At 41.6% G+C, this 25,472-nt stretch overlaps 1 protein-coding gene across 1 annotated transcript in view; it reads left to right on the top strand.

Annotated features, from left to right (window-relative positions):
• The window catches only part of ZC3H7B (zinc finger CCCH-type containing 7B), a 1,999,702-nt gene that overhangs the window by 1,612,773 nt on the left and 361,457 nt on the right, over positions 1–25,472 (top strand). Inside the window, exon 19 of the mRNA XM_044087097.1 lies at positions 15,446–15,554. Coding sequence (XP_043943032.1) covers positions 15,446–15,554 — 109 coding nt within the window. The remainder of the gene's footprint in view (positions 1–15,445; positions 15,555–25,472) is intronic.

Genomic DNA, 25,472 nt, shown 5'->3' with positions numbered 1-25,472 from the left:
GAAAAGCTGATCACCTATTTATTTCTGAATTCCTTTTTGAGATCCATGACTGGCTTTGCTAGAACCATACTCCAGGAGCTCCTGGATCTATATCCTTCCTCCTCGTCCCAGATTAGATAGACTTTGGTACTCAACCCACATAGCCTAAAGGCTGCTACTGCATGGCGGGAGTGATGAGCATAGTACAGTTTTGTAAGTTGCACTTACCCATAATAGTAGAAGTTCAAATTCCTTTCTGCTGCAGAAGCCCCACTTTACTCTCTGTCCCCTGTTATTGTATGTAGCTATTAGGAAGTAGTTTTGGTGATTATTTCATTTTTTTATAGTTCTGGATGAGTGCACTGCTACTTAACTTTTGGGCAAGAAAGTCTTGAAGATTTTCCACTCTGACTGCTGATTTTCCTCTCTTCTGGGCTGACTAATCAGTAGTTAGATTAGAAGTGTTGGAGGGAGCCAGAGATTTTGGAAGCTGGCTGGGTTGTTCTGTCTTGGGTCTAAAGGCTACTCTAACAGTGGGGAATTCAAAACTTGTACAACTGTACTTCTTGAAAATCTACACATGAAACCCTTCAGGCGTATAACACCAGATTTGTGAAACACAATACTAACAATAAATATTAATAGTATGAAAAAAAAACTTGACAGTTACTTTGCACATCTTTCAAGGTTGCATTCAGAGCAGCTCACTTATTAATTTCCTTCACATGTAATCTGTGCAAATAAGGAGAGTAGAAAAATGGCATCATGGGACATTTGGAATAGTTCAAACCGTGAACAAAATGGTAATTTTACTCAATATACTGGCTAATAAAACTCTGGTACTAATAGTAAAACTTAATAACTGTCTTGGCTGGGGCATTCATTTTCCACACATGGGGTGAGGCATGAGATAGTAATGGAACCAGTACAGAAAGGGCAAGATATTTGAGCTGAAAAAGTTATTTCAGATTCACAGAATAATAAACTGTCAGTGTTGAGTTATATGGCTCTTTCAACAAGTTTGCATGCTTTTCTCTTTTCAAAGAATATTTCAAAGAATGTTTATTATTAGTAAGAAAGGACTGCAGAGAATTCTACACAACAGTAAGACTACAGGCTGCAGTAGACGTGAGAAAGCTTGCTTTCTGCTAGAGATGAGAAGACATAGATATGTTAGAAACGCCTGCTGCAGCACAGCTGCCACTTCTGAAAACTGTATGCCTCACACACACAGCTTGTAAAAAAGGAAACTAGAACTTTGATTTTCCAGATTGCTTGCCCAGTATTGCTGCTGTTTTCCCATTAACATATAGAGATCCATTTGCAGCATAGCTGTCAGCCTCTTAGCACAATAAAATCTAGACAAAGCCAAAAATAAATGGGAGGAAGTTAAGAAATAGGGATACATTTTTAAATACTGCTCTTAGAAACTTAGAAAGTTCTTAGAGTAAATGTTCTCGTGTTACTATGCATTTTCTGAATGATATGAAGTCTGAAACTCAACTGCCTGTCAATATTTAGTGAATTCAGTCCTTACTGATTTGCCACAAAAATCCCGAAAATTACACATTTTATGAGGAAGAGACCAAAAATACAAGGCAAAAATCTGGACATTCTGTGAAGAACTGGGAAGTTGAGAGATATGATTTGCAGAGGAAAGAAGGTTGGTGTAATTAAGTCAACCAAATTCTGCCAGTCATAGAGTGGATCTGAATCTAAAAGGAGAATGAATGTCTGTGTGATGCAAGGGGTAGATTTCTGGCTGCATCCCAAATGACTAGGATTCAGTTAGTGAATCTGGCACTGTGGAGTAATCAGGCAGGGTGAGGGAAGAGTGAAGGGGTGTAGTCTATTCGCATCCCAAAGGGGCAGGGAGATTACAAACTCTTCAGAGCACACTGGGCAGTGTGAACTTCCTGGAGGAGACCAGGAAGCTCACTGCTTATGTCTGGGGGGGGGGGGGTCAGGAATGATGCCCATTGCATGCATCAATGAAGGAATATTGTCCCATCATCTCATTGATGATCGACAGCTTTGGCAAAGAGTGGGGGGATGGGTAAAAAGGAAAATGAGCCTGGACAGCTGTCCAGATACTTATTATTTATATTCTTGTTTCATTTATTTCTGTTTAACTGGGAGTCTCCATCTGAACAAACAGTAGCCCCCTTTTCAGTGGGGGCCGTGGGAGAAAATTTCCAAAAGTTAGAACACTGTGGTAAGACAAAGTTTATACGTATGACAAACATGAAAGAGTGAAACTGTAGCGGTGTGGTGCTAAAGTAAGCAAATCAGTAACAAGGCATATAGGCATTTATTACACTATTTACAATGTAGTTCAATATAGGGCATAGTAGGTAGGCGATGTGGTTATTTAGAGAACTAATAAGATGAAGTATAGTATAGATTGAGTTGGTATTGAATACAGTAAGGATGGGTGATGTATAGCTTAGCTGTGTTGTGAATGAATGAAAATATGGGGTATGTTTAAATATTGTGGAAGAAATGGATAATTTTTACGCTGTTTATAAGAGGTAAGTTAAAAGATAATGTTGGGTATTTGCATAGCTAGGTTGCATGTAGGTTTGACTAAAGTTTCAACTCCTGAGCTTGTAATAATATGTAAACCCTATCTGATAGAAATATGCATTTTAGCTGTTACATTATGCAAGAGGAGAACTAAGATTGTAATGTTAAATAAAATTATTGCTTTGATGCTACATTTATTTATTGACTGACATTTGTTGACCGGGAAAGTCCACTGGGCTGGAGACCCATTTTCATTGGAGGCCTGGAGAGAAAAGCTCCAAGTTACATGAAAATCATTACATGAATTTGTAAGGAAACAGTGTTATAATTATAAAGCAAGTGAAATAATACAAAAAAAACTAAACAGCAAATATGTTGTAAAAAGGCACAATACAGTACATGGTATTTAGATGTTTAGTACATGGGTTTTAGATGTTATTTTAAGCCAGAGCAAAGCCAGTTCTTTGTTAGTTTTTTTATTAGTGTCATTCTGAATTCTATGTAGTTATACTTAAAGTACCATTGGAAGAGTATTATGATATTTAGCAGTAAAAGTGGAGGAAAGAAAGTTTTTGTGATTATAAGTTTGTTTTATTATGATTTGGTTATTGTGTAGAAATTTTAAAGTTCTTACTGGAATGTATTTTGTACTAGGTTTGTTAGAGCAGGGCATTATTTAGTTTTAGGTAGTATGTTATTGACCATTTTCCAGAGCTTTTCTATCTGGTGTCCTGTGCAGCTCCCCAATTTGATATTCGTTTCGACTCAAAGTTGAGGACCAAAAAAGAAAAAAAAAAGAATTCCTTTCCAAGTTCATTCAGTAGTGAGTTATATAGTATAATATGTGATAGGTTTGCTGCAAGCTTGGCGGTATTATAACAGCATTTTTCCATTTGGTTGCATTTTTCTTAACGTTGGCCACCGTTGAGAGTCTATAGAGAAGTGATGGGAGTAGGAGTATGTAGTAATAGATAGTGAATGTTCTAATCTGTGTAACCTACCTAGGCTGTGGATTGTTTTAGATGTAACAGAGTTAAAATGCTAATAAAATTTTAGTTTTCATGAGAGTATACTCCCACTAGCTTTTGATTTTTTTTTGAGACGTGATGTAGTTGATGTGCTTATAAAATTGCAAATTTCATCAGTGAGCGCACTCACTAGTTTACAGTGACTTACTTAGTCACTTGTATTATTGGCTAGAATTTGTACAGTGAAATCAGATTCATGTTTTGTGCATTTATCACTAGTGAAATAATTTGTTTGGTTTCCTTGACATTTAACTTTAGTTGTGAGCTTGTTAAACAACGTCCAGGGGCATTAAGGATTTTTGTGTGATACTTTGGAGTTCTTGTAATGTGTAAGCATGGCAAATTAAAGTGAAATCATACACATATTCTACTGTAGTACATTTCTTACCACTTTATACACCTTATGAATTTATTAAACAGTTAGTCCTAGAATGTCTTGGCCAAACCTTCATTATAAAATGAATTTCAGAAATGACGACAAAATAAATATTACATTTACATAGAACATGTTCCTGTACTAACCCCTTATGAATATTCTGATACATCACAGTATACCCCAACCATATCCAACCTCTTCCCCGGTTTAATCCTTTATTCCTACCAACCTGTCTTAACCTTATATCTTAACATAAGTCATACTTTTCAAATAGTACTAGCTATGTTCAAAGCCTAGGTTTTGTTGTCAAGATGTAACACATTTGTATTTTCTTATGCATACTACATTTTGTTTACTTTATTGATTATTATAATGTGTGCATTAAAATTTACTGTTACTCATGGAGCTTTTCTCCCTGGGCCTCCACTGAAAAAGGACCTGTGTTCAAGTCAGAGTAAACAAATGTTAAATAAATAAATAAATTATTCATATTTATGTATATATTTATTGGTTTTTGTTTACCGGGAAAGTGTGACTGGGTAATACCCATTTTCAGCAGAGGCCTGGGGAGAAAAGCTCCATCTGCTTACATTGCATTATACCAAGTTCCAGTCAAGCACAGAGTAGTTGCATTTCTATTTACATTTATACACAAACAGTGGTTACATTTATACATATACTTTCTAAGATTTCATAGAGGTTGAAGTTACTAAAGAGAAAGCATATGTGCAACTTAGTGGATTGTACAGGCAGCAGTTATATATAAACATTTTCTCATTTCAGTAAGAGGTTGAGAATATTATGTTTAAGGAGAGTATTTGGATAGTGTTGTACAGTGAAAAAGTTTTAACCTTGTGATGAGCACGTACAGAACCAGGATTGGTTAAGATGTTGCTTAAGCAATTGTTTAAAACTACTGAGTTTGTCCGAGAGTTTTATTTGCATGGGAATACTATTCCAGAGTTTAGTAACACAATGGGATTAGAGTGAGTCTCCTGCAACATTTTTTGACTTATTTGTAAGTAATAGGAATTTGTTACTAGAACGGGGATCTCTTGCTGGACAGTAGGGTAGTAATAAGTTTTGTAGTACAGAGCATTTTTCTGGATGATGAATGAGTTTGTGTGCTGTAGTCAGTTGTGAATATGTTAGACAGTTGTGCAGTTCAAGCCAGTTTAATTGCTTTAAGACAATGGTGGGCCCTATGAGGGAGACTGGTGGCAAATTTAGCTGTTTTATTGTAACAGGAGGGAGGCAAGTTTCTTTCTTTGAGTATTGTTTGTTTGTTAGGATAGGAGCAGCATATAAGAAAGTCAGCAGTAAGAATGTGGTGGCTAGAATTTTTGTTGCACTATCGGTAAGGAATCCATTGATCCTATAAAGAAAGCCTAGTTTTTGGTGTGTAGATTTAATGGTGTGCAGTGTATTGTGATCATATTTGAGCTTGTCATCTGTTATAATTCCTAGAAGTTTACTGTGAGTTACAGCTTCAATGACAGTATTATTTGCTGACTTTATGTTAAAAGATTGCTTTTGATTTTAGCAACCTTTTGAGGTGAAAAGGATTAACTTATTTTTCTTGGGGTTGAATAGGAGGTTTGATTATTTGAGTCAGGTTTCTACAGAGGAGAAAGATTTTTGGGTAATGTCTTAGAGCTCATTTTTTGTTGAGGTTGCACATAGTAATGTTGAGTCATCTGCATACTGAACTAAACTAGCATAGTGAGTGGAGGTGTGGAGGACATTAATAAATATATTAAATAACGGATTACCCAGGATAGAGCCCTGAGGGACTCCTGTAGTAACCGTTTGAAGGAATGAGTAGATTTGTTGTCATTTAATGGTGTGCTGCCTTCTAGACAGGTAACTAAGGAGCCACAACTAGAAGTATTGTGAAAGTCCTATTGAGAGTTGAGTGAGCAGTTGCTGGTGTGAGACAGTATCAGATGCCTTTGACAAGCCTGAGAACATGATGGATACAAGCAGGTCGTTGTTTCTATGTCAGTTTATTATATTCGTAAAATGTAGTAGAGCAGTAGTCGTGCTTTGCTGGGGCCTAAAGCCATGTTGTGTTTCTGAGAGCAGGTTATTTAAGGTAAGTTATTGCATCAGCTGCATATGCATGTATTTCTCTAATAGCAATCCCCCCCTCCAAACTATCAGTCTGTATTTGTTAAGCTCTGTAGATGTGCTGCCTTTGTGCAGTGGTATGTCGTAGGATTTTTTTTTTCACAGTGATGGGACGTATCTTTCTGCTACGGACCTATTGATTAGTGTGGACACAAGGAAGGCTATGACTTCTGAAGACATTTTTAGGTAGTCTGATGGTAGTTGGTCTACAGCTAAAGAAGCAGTTTTAAGTCTAAGGAGCAACTTCCTTACGAGTAAGGGAGGTACTGGACTAAAATTGAAGAGCTGTGAGTGGTTTTGCTTGGGCAGGGGTTGAATGGGGGAGCAGATGTCTTAGTTTCTTAAGAGAGAGATGACATTTGTTGTATAAAGTAGGAATTAAAATGTATGGGGATTGCATCTGTCATAATGTCTGTTTTTGGAGAGGAACTAGTGGTCTTGACAGGGAGGAGCAGTTTATTTAGTGATGACCAAAAAAGTTTTGAGTTGTTTATATATTTGTCTTGTAGTTTGGTATAGTATGTTTGCTTATCCTGTTTGCTGTGGAGTTTTGCAAGGTTTCTAAGATGTCTGCATTGCTGGAGGGCATTTTGAGTTTTATTTTTATACCAGTTTTCCAGGCTTTTCCCTTTTTATGATGATTTTTTTTGTTTCCTTTGTCAACCATGGTGCAAGGTTGGACTTTACTCTTTTATTACGTACTGGTCATAGATTATTTAAGGTCTGTAAGAATACGTTACTAATGTGTTCTACAACAGTATCTAACAGCATTCCCATTATAGTTTTTTAGTGTTTCCTTGAAAATATCTTTGGTGAAATTGGTTGCATTTCATATTTGTTTATAGATAATATGTTTATATAAGTTATGGTGAGTTCTAATAGCATATGTTGGTATGTGGTCACTTATGCTATCTGCGAGGCAGCCTAGTTTTGTCAGTGTATCTGGTTTGTAAGAATCCAATCTAATGTTGAGTGTCTCCTTGAAGTTTTATTGATTCTAGTAGATAAGTTGTACACGTTTACGGATTCAATGGGGGTAGTGGAATTTGAGTTGCCAGTCTGTATTTAAGTTTCCATATAGTTTCATGGTTAATTTGTTGGGATATCTAGTACAGGATGCTTTCAGCAGTATCAAAGTTATTCCCTGGTGGTGTATAAATTGCTGTTAAGTTAAATATGTAGTGTTCCTGATGTTGATTTTTAGGAGTGTTAGTAATAGTTCATCATTGTTAAATCTGGATGTTTCCTGTGGAAGTAAGGTAGTGGTTAGGGAATTTTTATAGATGATTGCTACACCACCTGCACACTTGTGTTTTCTGTCATGCCCAAGTATATTGTATTCTGCGGGGATGATCTCATTATCCTTTATTTCTTTTTTTAACCAGGTTATAGTAGCTATGACTACATCAGGAGTGTATGTGGCAAGGTAAGCATGTATGTCATGGATTTTATTGCACATAAGTTTTAGGTTCAATTAGGAAAGTGAGTTTGGATTCTGTTTTTTGCTGAGATGTATTAGGTGACTGGTTTATTTTGGAGTTGGAAGTGATGGTTTTTTGAACAGTGGGACCAGGGTTTGGGGTGAATATATCTGCTAATTTTTTAATTGATATTTTACAGAGGGAAGACCGTGGCCAGTTATAAGTTGGTCTTGGTTTGATATTTGATTGTAAATTTGGATGCTTAGTTTTAAGATATTTATAGAAAAATAAATCAGATGTGCTTTGTTTGTAAAGGCAGGGTGTTGTGGAGAAAGACAGGCTAGGCAGATGTTGATATTCTTTGTGAGGACTGGTTGAAGTCCTAGAATTTGAAGGAGTTGGGTTTGATAATTGGTGATAAAGGCAAGTAGTGTGAGGAGAAATAGTAAAATAACCTGACTTAGGAGAATCTTATTTAACTTGGGTTTTATCTTTGGTGTAAATTAGGATAAAAAATGTTAGGAGAGTATTGAGTTGTTTGTCGATATGTAATTTGATAGTTATAGAAGGGAAAGATTAAGACAATTGTCTAGAGAGTCTTGGGTGGAAAACTAGAGTGGGTGTTACTAATGGGAATAATTGTATTTATTGTTTTCCTACTGGAGGGAACTGATGGTATTGGTTAGAGGAATATGTGGGTGGTGCTATGGAAGTGTAAATGTAGTGTAAGAGGAGTGGGTGGGATTTGGGGTTAGGGTAGCCCGAACATTAGTGAGGGCGAATGAAGGGGGTTGAAAACTTGTCAAGTGACAAGAGAAAACTATCACTATCTTAACGTAAACAGCCACAAATCTGCTGAGAGATAAGTAAAAGGAACAATGCAGTTTAAAAGGCCTCTGTACTAGTAGATGAATGTCGTGGTTTTGTTGCTCTAGGACACAGTTTTAGTAGGAGAGTTAGTCCAATATCATCTTGACCTGACTAATGGTGATAACAGTAATACATTTTACTTGACTGAACTGTGTAATATAAGGAGGTTTCTGTAGATCAGTGTGTGTATGTACCTTTAAGAAGCATTTCCAGGTGAAGCACGTGCATATAAATACTGAGCTTGTGTAGGCAGCAGTGCCATTTTGACAGAACAGCCAGAGTGGTAACATGTATGAATGCAGTAGTCAGTCTGTTTATAAGTTTATTTAAGTTAATGTTACAAAGCCTCATTTCTGATGTGTTTGTGTGTAATAAAGCTGCTTGAACAGAACCCACGAATGTTCATCTGTTTTATCCTGACCAGACGAGCAACAGTTTCTATGGATTTTGAAATGCAAAGTCCAAACTCCATAGACCAAAGCAATGAGAAAAAGTAAGTCAGAATGCAGTAGTTCAGCTCTGGAAAAATACTCAAAAGTGGTTACACTAGAAGAGAAACTTAAGGAAGGGAGACAGTGGACTGCTACAAACAATGAAGTGAGCACAGTTAAAGGAGAAAGGGCCAGTGGGACTGCTGTGGCCCAAGTCAATGGAGCTGTTATAGTGGACAAAGTTCTTTGTTTTAGGCTGCCATAATATTTATCATTTACATACAAATATAGCCCACAGACTCATGTTCAAACTACAGAGTTCACTGTTACATACATGTGTTTGCTTGCAGGGGCACTTCTATAGAAAAATAAAAACACACTAAAGAGACAGTTAAGTGCACTGAGTCAATGTTGACTGTGCACAAATGCTAGCTCAGAGCTGAAATTTTTTAGTAACTGTCTCAGGCAAGGAGAAATGAGGAAGGAAGGGGGAGTTCAAGGGTGACTTCCTTGAAGGCATGCAGTTCCACTAAAGACAGGAGGATATAAATAATGCGTCTGTGTTCTGCTCTCAAAAACATAAACCCTTGAAGAGATAAATATTGAACTGAAAGCATCATTATTGAACATTACCTCACAGCAAGATGTTCTCTGGTTCGCTTCTCGGCTGGGGTGCCTTCTGTGTGGAGTCTGCATTTCCTCCCTGTGGTCGCATGGGTTTCCTCCATGTGCTCCGGTTTCCTCCCACATCCCAAAGACATGCAATAGGTGGATTGGACACTAAATTGGCCCTAGGTGTGAGTGTGTACATGCGTGTGCCTTCTGTGAAAGGTTGGGTGCCAGGCTGGCAACTTGACACTTTAAAACTCCACTGCCAATCATGAGCGGACAGGTGATCTACTGTGGCGACCCCTAACCGGGAAAAGCCGAAAAAAGAAGAAGAAAACCAAACATCAGAAAGAGTGAAAAAAATTCATTGAATGGCCATAGTTGGCCAACAACCATAACGCGATGCATAAACTAAGTGAGGGAAACCTTTTAAGTTTGCTCTATATCCCACTGTAGTTCAATCTCATAGTTGGTATATACACTTAAGGGTTGATGAATTTCTTTTTTTTTTGCTGTTACCATCTTCAGTAATGTTTAATAGCGATCTTTTCAGTTCGATAGTTAGCTCTTCGATGGTTTATGTTTTCGATAGCCGAACACAGACCCATAAATAATGGGAGTAACAATTCTAGAAGAAGTGAAGAAAATTATAAGAAAAAGAAATAGGAAATTATAATAACATAATGGAATAATGTATAACAAAGTATGATTTTAAAGTAATGTTGAGTTACATAATCTGCATAGTGGAATGTCTGTAGTACTTTGAGAATAACTGCATTGGGAGACCATGTTAAAAGTTATATTTGATTGAAATGTTTTTAAGAGTTTGAGAGTGGAATAATCTTTAGGCCCCTTTGCTTTATTCAGGTGGAGATGTTTTTTCCCAGATGGTTTACCCATGCTGCCTGTGAGATTGTTTGCCCATGGAACATAATGTGCTATATTTAGATTTAGGCTTACTGGCTAGTGCTTTAGAATCTGTTTTGTACTCCTGTAGTAATATTGCATGAAAGTCAAGTCTTCACTAGATATGGAAAAGATGTAAGAGGTTAATGTCATCACAGAGGCACACTACAAATAATTCCTGTCAAAATAATACCAGTGCTTCATCAAAAGTTAAGTGATAAGGAGGTTGAAAGCCCTAAACTGTGCTTCTGTAGTGAGGCTGGTTTCCAGCCTGTGGATACAGTTGTAGCTGGAGGTGGTGGTGGAGCAGAGGCAGGTGTCCAGTCTGGTGGACCCCTGCCATAAATAAACTGTACAACAGAAGGAGGAAGCTACTACATGATAGAGCAAAATCCCTAATAGGGAAGGCATCTCTGATCAGTACTAGCAAAAAATTACGATCCCTCATAAAATCCTCCAAGGCCAGCTTTGAGAGAAAAATTGCACAGGACACCAAAGACAATCATAAGGCTTTTTTCGGTTATGTTAGAAACCTGGGATGCAACTCCCAGACTTGTTCTGAGTTGATTCTAAATGACAAAAAATACACTGAACCCACAGACCTCGCCAATATCCTGGCAGACAGATTCAGTGCAAACTTCTCCACCCCCCCCCCCCAAAAGAGCAAGTATCTATCCCGGCAGAGGGCTGCCTCCCAAACATCTCTGATGCACAGCTGAAGGCTGCCCTTTCCAAAGCAAAAAACACTGCTTCCATGGGACCAGATGGCATCCCAGGTTGCGTCCTACATGAACTCCAAGAGGAACTAATCCCTCAAATAAAACAGCTATACAATCTCAGCCTCACTACAGGATATGTGCCCACAGAATGGCATACAGCAACAGTGGGTCCCACTCCACAAAGGTGGAGCTTCTACGGACCCTGGAAACTATTGCCGCATAAGCCTGACTAGCTTAGTCTGCAAGGCCATGGAGAGGATCATCATGGAGCTTATAAACAAAGACATTGGGGACCTACAGACACTAGATCCTACCCAGTTCGGCTTTGTCAAGGGCAGATCCTGCCTTTTGAACCTGGTTGACTTCTTCGAAACAGTCACCAAAGCCATAGATGAAGGGAAGGTAGTCCACACAGCCTATCTGGACCTTGCAAAGGCATTTGACAAAATACCCCACTCGGGCATCATAGATAAGCTATCCAGCTTAAATATAAACCCCTATGTCACAAGATGGGTCGCAAACTGGCTCAAAGACAGAGCCCACAGAGTGAGAGTTGCTGGAGCCATGTCTGACTCGAAACCGGTCACAAGTGGCATCCCACAGCGTTCTGTCCTGGGACCACTCTTGTTCGGTATATACTTTTCCGAGGTACAGGCAAACGTGGGAGGACTGTGGCTCACCAAATTCGCAGACGACTGCAAACTGGGCACCATAATCAACTCTCCAGCTGACACAAACATCCTTCAAAAAGGTCTCAGAGAGACAGATAACTGGTGCCAGCGCCATGGTTTAAAGCTAAATGCCAAAAAATGTATAGTCATACCCTTTGGCAAAAACAATGTGCCCACAAATTACCACATAGGCGGAAACCCATTAAGTACAGAGAAAGTTATTAGGGACCTGGGGACCCAAGTTGATAGCAATCTCTCCTTTGAAAACCACATTGCCAAAGTGGTTAGAAAGACCTTCTACATAGCCCACCTCATCATGAAGGGTTTCACATCTAGATCAAGAGAGGTAATCATGCCCCTTTATTCATCCCTCATCAGGCCCATCATAGAATACAATGCCCCTTTTGGGATGTACCTTACCCAGCACCTGCAGCAATTAGAAAGACCCCAAAAGTATCTCACCAAGAGGATCAAGGGTCTCAAACAGATGCCATATGCTGCTCGGTTAAAAAAACTCCAGCTCTACTCAGTTGCATACTGCCTACTTCGAGGCGATCTATGCCTGACATACAAAGCTATATCAAATCCAGAATTAATGGACATGCTCCACCTCAGTAAATCTAAATCCCTTAGAGCCACACACTCGAGGGACTTGAACCTCAGCACAGAAATAAATAGAACTTGCTGGAGGGACAGGTTCATAACCCAGAGGCTCCCTTTGCTCTGGAATAGAATTCCAGTTCATGTGAGGCAGAGCACCTCACTGAATCTCTTCAAGAAGAATCTCGATAGGTTGATGGCGGATCGTAGGTTTGTCCCAGGGATTACTCCCTTGTCACTATTAGACACAGGCACAGTAAACTAAACCTTAAAAAGGTCACAGTATACTCAAATCAAGGGGTGGCGTAAGCCATACAGAATCGGGCTAGGCTTATAATTGCCCCAGGGCAGATAGCCTAGTATGAACCTATGAACCTATAAAGTTACCTGTGTGGTTTATTGTCTACACAGATACACAGTGGAAGCAGTCTTAAACATTTCCATGTTGATAACTTGCTGTTTATGGGTTCCGGTGCTTTAACAGTCCACAGACTGCAAATATATTTGGAGTTAGGTCTCTGTGTTGGACTGCAGCTTAACTGAGAAATGTGAGGGAATATTTTATTTTCCACAGTTAGGACAGCAAGACCGGAGTAGTTGGACCTAAAGTTATAATAGATGCTGCATGACAGCAGTAGGCTACTGCTTCCTAAGTTATTTTATAGCCAGTCTTTGCATTGTCATTGATGTTGCAAACATAATGAAACATGTAGTTCAACTGATTATAGTCTTGTTGAAAACTGACAGGACAAATTGAAAAGATGATTAAAATTTCTGGATGGTCTATAATGCCAGTACAACTGATGCTGACATCAATTGTTGGATGAATGAATTGCTGTTAGAAAGCTGAGTTTCTTATGGGGTGTCTAGTAAAGTAATGTATCTGCAGTTATTAAAATGGAATTAATTGAAGGAAATCAATTGGCAACCAACGATATGTACTGTAACAGGAAAACAGTATTTTTGTAGGGAGGCATGCCCCCTCTGCACCCCACCCTCCGTTTCTAAATGTACTAATTAAGATTGCACAAAACTTTTGTCCCCACAGTTCTGCTGCCATTGAACTAAGTACATAGTGTTCAGCAAAACACAGGCTCAATTAAAAAAAGACTTTTCCTGTTTCATTTAACTGTGGTGATAGTCACTGTAAATCTCTTTCATAAATCACTTTTTAAGTGTATGTTTTCAGGTTAATGTTTTATTATAACTTTTGAAAGAAAATTATTTTTGCAAGTTGTTTTATTAGTTTCTGTATTAGTATTGACTTTTCATTATGATTGCTATCTTATTTGCCAGGCATACTGTATGCCCCTCCTTTGTTACTGTCATAGGTTCAAAGGTTCATAGGTAGGTACTAGACTATCGGTGCAAGGGCCTACGCCTACGTAAGCCTAGCCAGCAAGGTACTATAGCTTACGCCACCCAAGAAAGTTATTTTCCTGTGCCACTGTCCAGCAGAGACACAGAAGTGATCCCCGGGGTGTATTTCCTATTTCCCATCCACTCATCAAGATTTTTCTTGAAGAGTGCTAATGAAGAACTTTGCTTGACATAGATGGGTAGCTTGTTCCAGAGTATAGGAAGTCTGTGGGACAGGAATCTATCCCTCCAGCATGTCCTGTTTATTGTGGTGACAAGGTTTAGATCCCTAGAGCGTGTAGCTCGGAGGGATTTAGATTTCTTTAAGTGTAGCATGTCCAACAGTTCTGGGTTTGACATAGCTTTATATGTTAGGCAGCAATCCCCTTGGAGTAGGCAATATGCTATGGAGTAAAGCTGGAGTTTTTTGAGGCGGTCAGTGTAGGGCATTTGTTTGAGGCCAGTAATCCTCTTTGTGAGGTACTTCTGTGGCCTTTCCAGCTGCTGCAGATGTCTTGTGAGGTACATTCCAAAAGGGGCGTTGTACTCTGTAATGGGTCTAATGAGTGACGAGTAGAGTGGAACAATAACCTCTTTTTTTCCTGGATGAGAACCCTTTTATGATGAGGTGTGCCACGTAGAAGGACTTCCTGACTACTGCGGCGATGTGACTATCAAAGGAGAGACTACTGTCCACCTGGGTCTCAAGGTCTTTTATCACGCATTTGGTGTTAAATAGATTGCTGCCTATGTGGTAGTTCATGGGTACAGAGTTTTTAACCAAAGGGGGTGACACTGCACTTTTTGGCATTGAGCTTGAGGCCATGGCTCTGACACCAGGCATCTGTCTCAGTGCGTCCCTTCTGTAGGATGTCAACATCATTTGGGGACTTGACTATGGCTCTTAGTTTGCAGTCAGCCAGAGGACTTCTGTGTTAGCCTGTACTTCAGAGAAGTAGCTACCAAACAGAAGAGGTCCCAGGACGGAACACTGTGGCACTCCGCTCATCACTGCTTTGAGGTCAGATTTGGAGTCTGCAACTTTTACAGTGTGGGTTCTGTCAGTGAGTCATTTGGCAACCCATCTTGTGACATAGGGATTTATACGTAGTTTAGTGAGTTTAGCTATAAATCCAGAATGGGGGATGGTGTCGAAAGCCTTGGCGAGGTCAAGATAGGCTGTGTGAACCACCTTACCCTCATCCACGGCTTTGGTGACTGCCTCAAAGAAGTTGATCAGGTTCAGGAGGCATGATCTGCCTTTCACAAACCCAAACTGGCAAGCCATGAATGTGTCTAAAGAAGTCTGTGAATACCACAGCTTGTCACATAGCATATGTCTTCTCAGCATTTGTCAGTGTTGATCTTCGAAGAGACATATGATGACTGTGTTTCACAACAGACGACTGAGTTAACAGTGGTTTTGGAGGATCCTCATCTTGTCAGTTTTTGTAATGTGCTTTTTTTCTCTTAGTGACCATACACAAACATTCATAGAACGCCAGCTGAACCATTCCCCATTCTCTTGGCCTTTGCCAAAGGTTAGTCTACTGCTGAGTTCAGACTCTAGTCTTTCTCAGAAAAGGAATTGTAATATTTGTCATTCCCTTTCTGGCCAGCTGTAAAGCACCCAAAGTCCTTTTTGTGGGTAAGGGTCATAATTATCAGATGATATGAACTGCTGTATAAATGGGGAAAAGCCCTCTGCTTGAATTTTGTTTCTCTCACTAAACAATTTAAGTTTAAAGTCTTAACTTTTATTATAGCCCACTGAATGAGCTGTTTTTCCAAAATGACACATTTATTTCTTTCTTTTCCAGATATGCAATCACATCCAGAAAAATAAGAAGTGTCAATATGTTGGGAACTGCACCTTTGCACACAGCCCTGAAGAAAGAGATTTTTGGACATATATGAAAGAGAGTAACTGTAAGTATGTATTGCTTGTTTGTAATTAACTGGACTTGGGGGAACTATTGTCTTCAGAAGAGGGGGTCCTACTTGGAAACATACTTCCTATGAAGCAAAGGGGTTTGCAGTTAAAAGTAATTCAGCCAATTAATAGCTTAAAGCTTCAGCTGTATTTATGTATAAACTTTGCTTTGTGACTTTAAGTGCATGCATCCAGTTAATTTTGTCACCAAAGAGTACCTCTATTTGGTATAGAACAGTGGAAGAAGAAACTCCTAGATGTTCACTTTAAGGATCACTGCTTCAAGATTATAATACTGAATAACATTTATCTGTCAGGTAAACATTAGTCATTGACCCAGTCTTTTTGGCATCTAGAAATACTCTTAAGCTTGACAGTAAGCAGTCTTAAGCCATGTCCATTAGAAAGAACTTTGCTGCAGAAAAGCAAGTACATCATGCCTGGACTAGTTCTTTTTTTTTTTTTTTGCCACCCAAAGTTAAATGTTTCTCTGCATCTGTTCATCCCTTGTTTGATTTATCTTGTTTAGGTGTCACCAATCTTTGCCATTGCTCAGTATTACAAAAAAACTGTATGCATAGAAAATTATAAACTGTGTGTGTAATATTGGAAACATGCTTCCAAAATCATAAATTTTGAATTACCTGTGAAATATAAAATGTGAAATTTAAAGACCTCGAACTAAACACAAAACAGAGTGACCCATGAATACAAGCTGTATACATGAAACATTGATTTCATAGTGAGTTGTTTCATTTATACATCTTAGTACTGTACACATATTTACTTTTACAGTTTCATATTCACAATATTTACATTTTCATTTTCACAATAATTATACTTTTCATATTGTCAGAATAACATTCTCATCACATTAACTGTAGTTCCTTATTTTTTGCCTTTTTGCTCTTCCCAATATACCCCATCCTTTCTTTTATAACCATCCTTTTATTTCGGGTCTGTATTAGATCGAAACAGCTGAATTTCGAATGATCTAATATCGAACCCAGTATCTCGAACGCTGAAAACAGGTCTATATTATATCATTGAAACGGCAGAATTTCGAGTGATCTAATATCGAACCCAATATCGCGAATGCTGAAAACAGCAAAGCTGCACAAAACCAAATTCTTTCCTAGGGAAAGAATTTGGTTGGCAGTTGTTGTGGCTTCGCTGTTTTCAGCAATGCAGTGGAAAGTTACGGGTTGGGTTTAAGGTAAGTGTGTGATTGTGCGGACGTTCGGGTTAGGGCGAGTTAGGGTTAGGGCGCGGGTCAGGAAAGTGTGCGATTGTGACAGAATTTGGAGTTAGGGGCGGGTTAAGTGAGTTAGGGTTAGGGCGCGGGTGAGGTGAGTGTGTGATAGTCAGAATTTGGGGTTGGGGCGGGTTAAGTGAGTTAGGGCGCAGGAGAGGTGAGTGTGCGATAGTGACAGATCTTAGGGTTAGGGTCTGGGTTAAGGTAAGTGGATAGATAGTGTATGTGCGGTATAGTGTAGGGTTAGATGTAACTTTTAAATGTGTGTGTGTGGATTGCTGATTTTTAGTGTGCTTGTGGTGTGAGTGTGTTTCTCGGAACAATGAATTTTTTCCCTGGGAAACAATTCACTGTTTTGAGGTTTCAATATTGTTAGGGTTCGTGTTTTGCAGTTTGATGTTACGGCATTCGATAATGAGCCATTTGATGATCTTATATAGAAGCCTGAAAACAGCGAAGCTGCACAAAACCGAATTCTTTCCTAGGGAAAGAATTCGGTTGGCCATTGTTGTGGCTTCGCTGTTTTCAGCGATGCAATGGAAAGTTATGGGTTGGGTTAAGGTAAGTGTGTGATTGTGCGGGCGTTTGGGTTAGGGTGTGGGTTGGGTGAGTTAGGGTTAGGGCATGGGTCAGGTAAGTGTGCGATTGTGACAGACGTTCGGGTTAGAGGTGGGTTAAGTGAGTTAGGGCGTGGGTGAGTGTGCGATGGTGACATAATTTGGGATAAGGGGCGGGTTAAGTGACTTAGGGTTAGGGCGTGGATGAGGTGAGTGTGCAATAGTGAGAATTTGGGGTTAAGGGGCGTGTTAAGTGAGTTAGGGTTAGGGCGCAGATGAGGTGAGTGTGCGATAGTGATGGACCTTAGGGTTAGGGTCTGGGTTAAGGTAATTGGATAGATAGTAGTGTATGTGCAGTGTAGTGTAGGGTTAGATGTAGCTTTTAAGTGTATGTGTGTAGATTGCTGCTTTTTCGTGTGCTTGTGGTGTGTGTGAGTGTTTCTCTGATCAGCAAATTTTTTCCCTCCGTAATACCCATATTGCAGCAAACAATATTTTGTCCCATTAGTTAGTTTCACCCCCCCTTCTAATGCTTTCTGTATTTATAGCCATATTTATTTCTGAATATTCCCATTATTCTCATTTTTATGCTTTCTCCAAAGCATTTAATTCTTTCTACATTCCAAAGAACAATGTCCCCCGGATTCTGCAACACCTGCATGGCATGCAGGATCTCCAACAGGCAATATGTCTGCCGTGCAATCCAGGAATAACCTGTAGGGGCCTGCATGAGCGCTCCTGCACTAGACCAGCATGGACTCAGCCCGGTATGCAAATTACCCCCATTTGCTGGAGAAATCCATGCAAATGAGGTGAATTTGCGATCCAGGAAGCTGGAAACTGGCCATGCAGGACTAGTGTAATCTGCAGAAATGTACTCTGCCAGTTTGTGTGTGTCTTTCAGCATTTCGTCCACTAATGATTAGCAGTAGATTTTTACGTGATGGCTTGCCGAGCCTAACGCACAACCTTCAGTGAAGGAATGCCCATTCATGCCTAACTGAGAATCGAACGGGCAAATGTACTCTGCCAGTAACGGAGTACATTTCTGCAAATTACAAAATGGAGCCATGACAGCACCAAATAATGGGTGAATATCATGTATAAAGTATGCCAATGGCCATCTATAAGGCCATTGGCATGGAAAACACTTGCAAAAAAAAAATCAACTTTTATTTTTTTAGCCGATCACGGCTGTTTAAACATAGGGCAGCGGCGCGCAAATAGGATCGGGGATTAAATAAGAAAAAATACCTTAAATAAGCATTCTAACCAAAATCACTGTTCTGCCATTATACTCAGTGACAGGCAGAAAACAACATGGCCAGTGAATAGTGGTTTCTAAGGGGGGAGGCTCAGTGTGGGATATGTAACTATGCAATACCAGGCAATCCTGTGCAAATGATGGGGTATGATAGTGAATCCCAGATTTCCCCTGCATGCTAGGCAGCTCCCAACAGTGTAAGAGCAGGGATAGCTTGGTGCAAGTCTAGGAGTTAGCTGACATCATGGGGGGTTGTCAGGCATACTGTAAGCAGATTGGAGCCCCGTGACTCAGGTTTGCTCCTAGCTTAGCACAACTAAGCAAGGGGATGTGTCTGAGGCTGCCTAGCACTCTTTACATTGCCCAAGTGGGTGTGCACGCCGCGCACTGGGTTTTAAAGGAAACAAAAAAGTAAACCAGGAAATAGCAGCTCTGTGCACATTTGAGCACTGTGTTTGTGCTGCGTGCCCCTGGGCTTAAACAGAAAGGCAGTGAGAAGGGAAAACAGCAGTAGGAGGTAATCTAGGAGAACCAGCATAGCTGGCAGGTGAAGGTATCAGAATCAGACAGTTACACAGGCAGCAGACCAGCCCAGAACACTACTATAAACCATGCAAACACCTTTCCCTCTGTTTTTTCCCATACTCTACACCACAGTGTATACAAGCGGGGAAGTTTTAACAAACAAAACAACAAAATGATAGGGGCTGCAATAGCTATCATACAACAACATGTAGAAGAGGCTGAGGGTGGTGAGGATGTGAACGCTGTTGACCAACCTACAGTGAGGAGACTGGGAAGAGTGTACAGACCCAGGGTAACCTACAGGGGCTACATGAGCTAGAGATAGTGGAGTGCTATAGGGTGGACAGGGACCTCTTACAGCAAATTGTTGAGCTGTGCCGGCCACACCTGACACACACAACTAACAGAGGGGAACCCATCCCAGTGGATACCAAGGTAAGAATACTAGCTACAGGTACCTTCCAAAGGCCAACTGGGGGATATGATGGGGATCTCACAGGCATCAGCATCCAGGGTACTCCACCAGTTCCTGGATACCATGTCAGCACATGCTGGTGAGCATGTATATTTCCCCAACACTCGTGAGGCGTTGGCGAGCAATATACAACTGTTCCACCAAATAGCAGAATACTCTGAGGTAATGGGTGCTATAGACTGCACGCACATGCGCATCAAAGCACCACCCTGTGAGCGGGGTAGGGTCTACATCAACTGCAAGGGCTTCCCCTCCATCAACTGCCAGGTTATGTGCGATGCCCAGGGCATAATATATATGTGTGTGCTGGCTGCTCTGGAAGCTATCACGATTCCCACATCTGGCATCTGACGCAGCTGTACCAGAGATTTGACAATGGGGAAATCCCTTACCTAGTGGAGGCTGCTGGTTGTGCACTGGAGCCATGGCTGATGACACCCATCAGAAATGCACACACACCCGAACAAGAACTCCATAATGAGGCACATGCACACACCAGAATTATAATAGAGCGTGTGTTTAAGATGCTCAAGTCACGGTTCTGGTGCCTGGACACATCCAGTGGAGCCTTGCAGTACTCACCAGCTACATGTACCCAAATTGTCATCCTATGTGCCATGCTACACAATATGATCCTGCAGAAACAGCTGCAGCAGGAACAGCATGGGGCAGGGCCACACAACCCCCCCCACCACTGCCAAGGCCTGCACAGGCACAGAGTGACTCGGAGGAGGAACAACCTGAGCCTGCCCCAGTAGGCAGAAGGAGGCGTGCCCAGTATGCCCTGAACCTTGGCAAAGAGGCAACACATAGCACATACACTGACACAGGAGGGACCCAGGGAATGACACCTTTCTCTGCCTTGCACATATAGTAAAAGGGATGCCAAACATAGGACTACCTGTGCTCAACCATGTGTAGGGAGTGTACTATGTGCATCAGACATAGGCAGCCCTGCAGCACCACCCTCAATACTGGGACACCCACAAGGTAAGTCACCCAACCTACCAATTGCCAAATGGAGTAGAATGTGTTGTTACCTGTATCTATGGTATGGATTTGAGCATGCAAGGGAATCGGGTGGCTGAATGGCATGCCAGCCGAAAGTAGACACTTATAGTGGCACCATGAGATCTGTATCAAATACTGGTGTCACCATAGTAACCAGTACTACACAGGGCGACAAAACCCACTGCAGGAAAAGTGCTGGGCCACATGTGTGTCCATATGACTCACACATGCCAGTCAGGGAGGTTCACATACCCAACAACAGTATCAGCCAGCAGGACAGGTGTAGACTAACACAAACAAAGGCTGTGCTATGGCCTCTGAATGATGCCTGTGGGTAACCCCCCCCAGGCCTACACAGACAGACTACAGCAGGTCAGGCAGTGGGATGTTAGTTCTGAAGGGTAGACCTGTAGTACACTGACATGCCTCTAGTCAGCATGATAGATTAGAATACAGAATGAAATGGAGTACCTGACATACCAGTACAGTCATAGCAAATGTGTACACACTTGTACACATAGATGTGTACGTGTCAGGTGTGCCCCCCCCCCCGTCCTATGTAGAAAGTCAGGTGTGCCCCCACCCAATCTTGTGTAGAAATAGTCAGGTGTGTCCCCCCCAATCCTGCTTAGAAATGTAGTAACAGTCAGGTGTGCCCCCTTCCATCCACTGTGTAGAAATGTAGAAACAGACAGGTGTGCCCCCTCCCCCAGTCTTGCGTAGAAATATAGTAACAGTCAGGTGTGCCCCCCCAATCCTGTGTAGGAATGTAGAAACAGTCAGGTGTGCTCCCCCAACCCAACTTAGAAGAGTAGTAGCAGTCAGGTGTGACCCCCAACCTATTTAGAAATATAGTAATGGTCTGGTGTGTCCCCCAATCCAATGTACACGTCGTAGCAGTCATGTGTGCCCCCCACAACTGTATGTAGAAATGTAGTAGCATGCATGTGTAGGTATACACAGATGCCCAGAGGTGGCCAAGGTAGGATAGGTTCTAGCACTCACACAATATGCAGGTATGCGTGTGTTGGTGTGTGTTTCATATTGTGTGAGTGTGGTCAGTATGTATGCATGTTGAGGTAAGACCTGGTGGCCGTTGCCCACTACTGCTGATGACAGGAACAAGTCCTCACAATTGCAGTGGCAAAGACAATTCCCACCAATATAACACATGCTAGCAGTAAGCCATTATAAATGTATGGTGGTAATATGTGTCACCATCTGAAAGACTGACATGGCATGGCTGTTGGGCTAGATATATAAGCAGTACACAGGGAAAAGTACCCCAGATACAGTATATATTGTGCCACTGTGAAATGGAGACACCCTTGGAATTGTACATACAGGTATGCATCACATTATCTGGTCCTGTAGTAGGGGATACCGGTATTGTCTGCCCGAAAATTGTGCAGATCATAAAGGAGGTAGGACTGATGTATTGGGAAATAGCTGATGTACGTACATATGCCAGCATAACTGGAATGCCCCATGCATATCTGTGTGTCAGATGTAATTAGTGTCCATAGCACACATGCACCCAGCTCATGCAAACACCACCCACAAGTACCTCTTTGGTCGTATCCCTGCTGTGGGGAATGGGTACAATATGACCCCACCTGTATATGGCAATAGTGAAGGAATGCAGCATACAGTGCAGGTGTCCCATGCAGGTGTGTCCCTAGCCTTAGGTAGCACCCTGCCAGCATCCACACCACCTGATCAAAACTGATAGAAGGTATTGGCATGAACACCTAGCACACCTACCCTGTCACCCCAGGGGAATATACTGTATGGCGGTCTGAAACTGTAGGACTGAGTGCAACGGCCTGCCACATCTGGCCCACAGCCACACCTAATGGCCCACAGGCCTGTGTTTCACACATACTGCCAATGCATCTTATGTCATGGACACCCAAATAACAACATAACACACTCCACATAAGCCATATGGACAAACCACAGTAACATGTACGACGTCCCACTGCATGAACTGTGGACTAACACCAACACTCAGCTGTGATGGGGTGATAACCTTAGGGAAAGTATCAGAGAATGTATGCATAATGTATGGAAAAGGATAGAATAACAGGGGAGTGGGAGCATGGGCAGCATGGAATGTGCAAGGTCTGACATAAAGCTGTGTGCACACACTGTCCCTGGCTGCAAACACATAAATGGATGGCTACATACCTGCCCGGACACCACAATAGGGGTAATGTCCTAACTCATGGCCCCTGCCTATGGGTAACCTGTGCGAATCTGTACAGCTGTGAGGTATTGCCACAGCAAGATAAGGCCATACTGTCATGTTGATGGATGTACACATATGGGATTCTCTGCCAGCACTGTACCAAGGTGTTGAACCGGATACACAGACCCAGCAGCAAGTGTCTGCAGCTCCCCCTCCAAAATGGCATAACTTACCATGAATATGTAGGCGTCTGCCCACAATATCGGAGACAGCTGCAGTCACCCTTGTCCCCCAAGACATCACTGCTAGCAAGAATGTCCACCTGACAGTACATGAGGACAGAAAACATCAAATTGTATAACAGTACACATGTCTGAATATCTCTGCTAACAGCAGTACCATGCAGTTGAAGCAGCACAGACATGATCACCTACAATATACACTATCCCATGCACAATTTGCCCCCATATTGCCAAATGATCGACGGATACCCTGCAGAAACAGTTTGCTACCTATAGGTGTACAACACAAAGGTCTGCACTGGAGTACAAACTACGTGGAATTGATCCACACATTCAGTGCAGAAGGGCATACTGGGCATGCTCACACACTTAGGAAAATGAAGGCAATGTCAGACAACAACATACTGAAAGGTCATACTGGGCATGCTCACCCACTTAAACAAATGAAGCCCATGTCTGCAAACAAAAGAGGACCATACATATCTGGCATTTGCAGATGTTAGTGCATAAACTCCTCAGTATGCATCAGTCATGCTTTGCACATACACACTGGATATGTATACAGACATATATCCAAGGACAACACACTATAATAAGCTACAATTAGGCATACATAGATGTGTAGAAGAGAGTGATTGTGAAAAATAGCCATCCATTATGAGGCCTGTCCCACCCAGCACACAGCCAAATGGCTACAACCACATGAGGTGTAAATGTCACTCACTGTAGACATTAGCCACCGGTATCCATCAGCATTACAGACTATGTGGTGCAAGTGTTAGCTGTGCAACATGACTGTACAAGGAAGTAGTCATCTAGCAGCTGTATACATGTACCTGTGGAATATAACCCTGCGTGTGCCCGCATGTGGTGTGTCAACCTCTAGATGAATGGGTTATGGCCCATGCACACACACTGCTCTCCCCATAGCCCTGCTGTGACAAGCCTGCTGATGTCATCCACTTTGAATTACACCTTTGGGAAAGGTGTAGCCCAGTAATCTCCATAGCGAGTCCTATAACTCTGTATTGCTGTAGTGTGATAAACTAGTTAGGTAGGAGTTCTAATCCCAGACATTGTGTGTGTCTGTGTGTGTCTGTGTGTCTGTGTGTGTCTGTGCATGTGTCTGTGTGTCTGTGTCTGCACGCTTTTTAGGCTAGTCACACTCGCTACAATTCAAATGCCCTACCTTGGCAATCCTGCTGATATCATTCACTGTGAAATACACCTTTGGGGAAGGAGTACTCCAGTAATCTCCATGGTGTATCCTATAACAGCGTAATGCTGTAGTGTGATGTAGAACTCTGGTAGGGGTTCTATTCCCGCACATGGCAGTTTTGGATGTATTTGTTTCTATGTCTGTGTAGGGAGCAATGTTGTTTAGGCTAGTCACACTCACTACAATTCAGATGCCCTACTTTGGCAATCCTGCTGATGTCATTCACTGTGAAATACAACTTTGGGGAAGGAGTACTCCAGTAATCTCCGTGGCACCTCCTATAACTGTGTAGTGCTGTAGTGTGATAAACTAGTTAGGTAGGAGTTCTAATCCCATACATGGCAGAGGTGTGTGTGTGTGTGTGTGTGTGTGTGTGTGTGTGTGTGTCTGTGATTCGTATCCTGTGTGGAGGTGGCTATGAGTGTGTAACGACTGGACTCATTGTGGAGCAGGTTTTGCAAATTTTTTTTACGATGGCCGTAGTATATGTCACAGTGCCCACCGTACATGGATAACAGATGTGAAATAGCTGAGAGGCTGGGTGCAAATCCATACCCCGTACATGTGACATCAAGGCCAGGTGAACAAAGTTAGCAACCCATGTATTACCCAGAGAACACTCTCAACCCATGTCTCATGCTCACACATACTTGCCTAGGCAACAACCGCTATGTTGGTAGTACCCTGCATATTGCCCACTGATAGTAACCATGGTGTGATTGCAGTGGGCTACAGATGGCATGGCACCCAGTCCATCAGTCCAATAGGCACGTACATGCAGACAGTGCACCTTCCCTATGTTCCCCACTGGGCACCTGCAACACCTGTGGTGCCATCAAATGTGACCCACAAAGGAGATATGCCTGAAACACATGCCCTGTATGGACAGATGCAACTGATACCAGGGAATGCCTGTATCATGCTATCAGTGTAGTTGCAGGGTCAACCTGCTGTTCATTAACAGTTCCCGCCACATGAGGCCAAGACTTGGCACATCTGATGATAACAATCTGTGTACACAACATGGGCCAGACACCCCAGGTACAGTTCCACATGTCACTGTACATGCATGTGGGAGGTGTGCACATCCTAGACACAGTCCATGTCATGGACTAAGGAACACCTACATGGCAAGCAGTGCACAGCAATGGCCACATGCAATAGTTACCCAGGTG

The sequence above is a fragment of the Protopterus annectens genome, chromosome 1.part1, assembly GCF_019279795.1.
Source record: "Protopterus annectens isolate FY-2018-M chromosome 1.part1, PAN1.0, whole genome shotgun sequence".
Lineage (NCBI taxonomy): Eukaryota > Metazoa > Chordata > Ceratodontiformes > Protopteridae > Protopterus > Protopterus annectens.
This window is presented reverse-complemented; position numbering and strand designations above follow the sequence as displayed.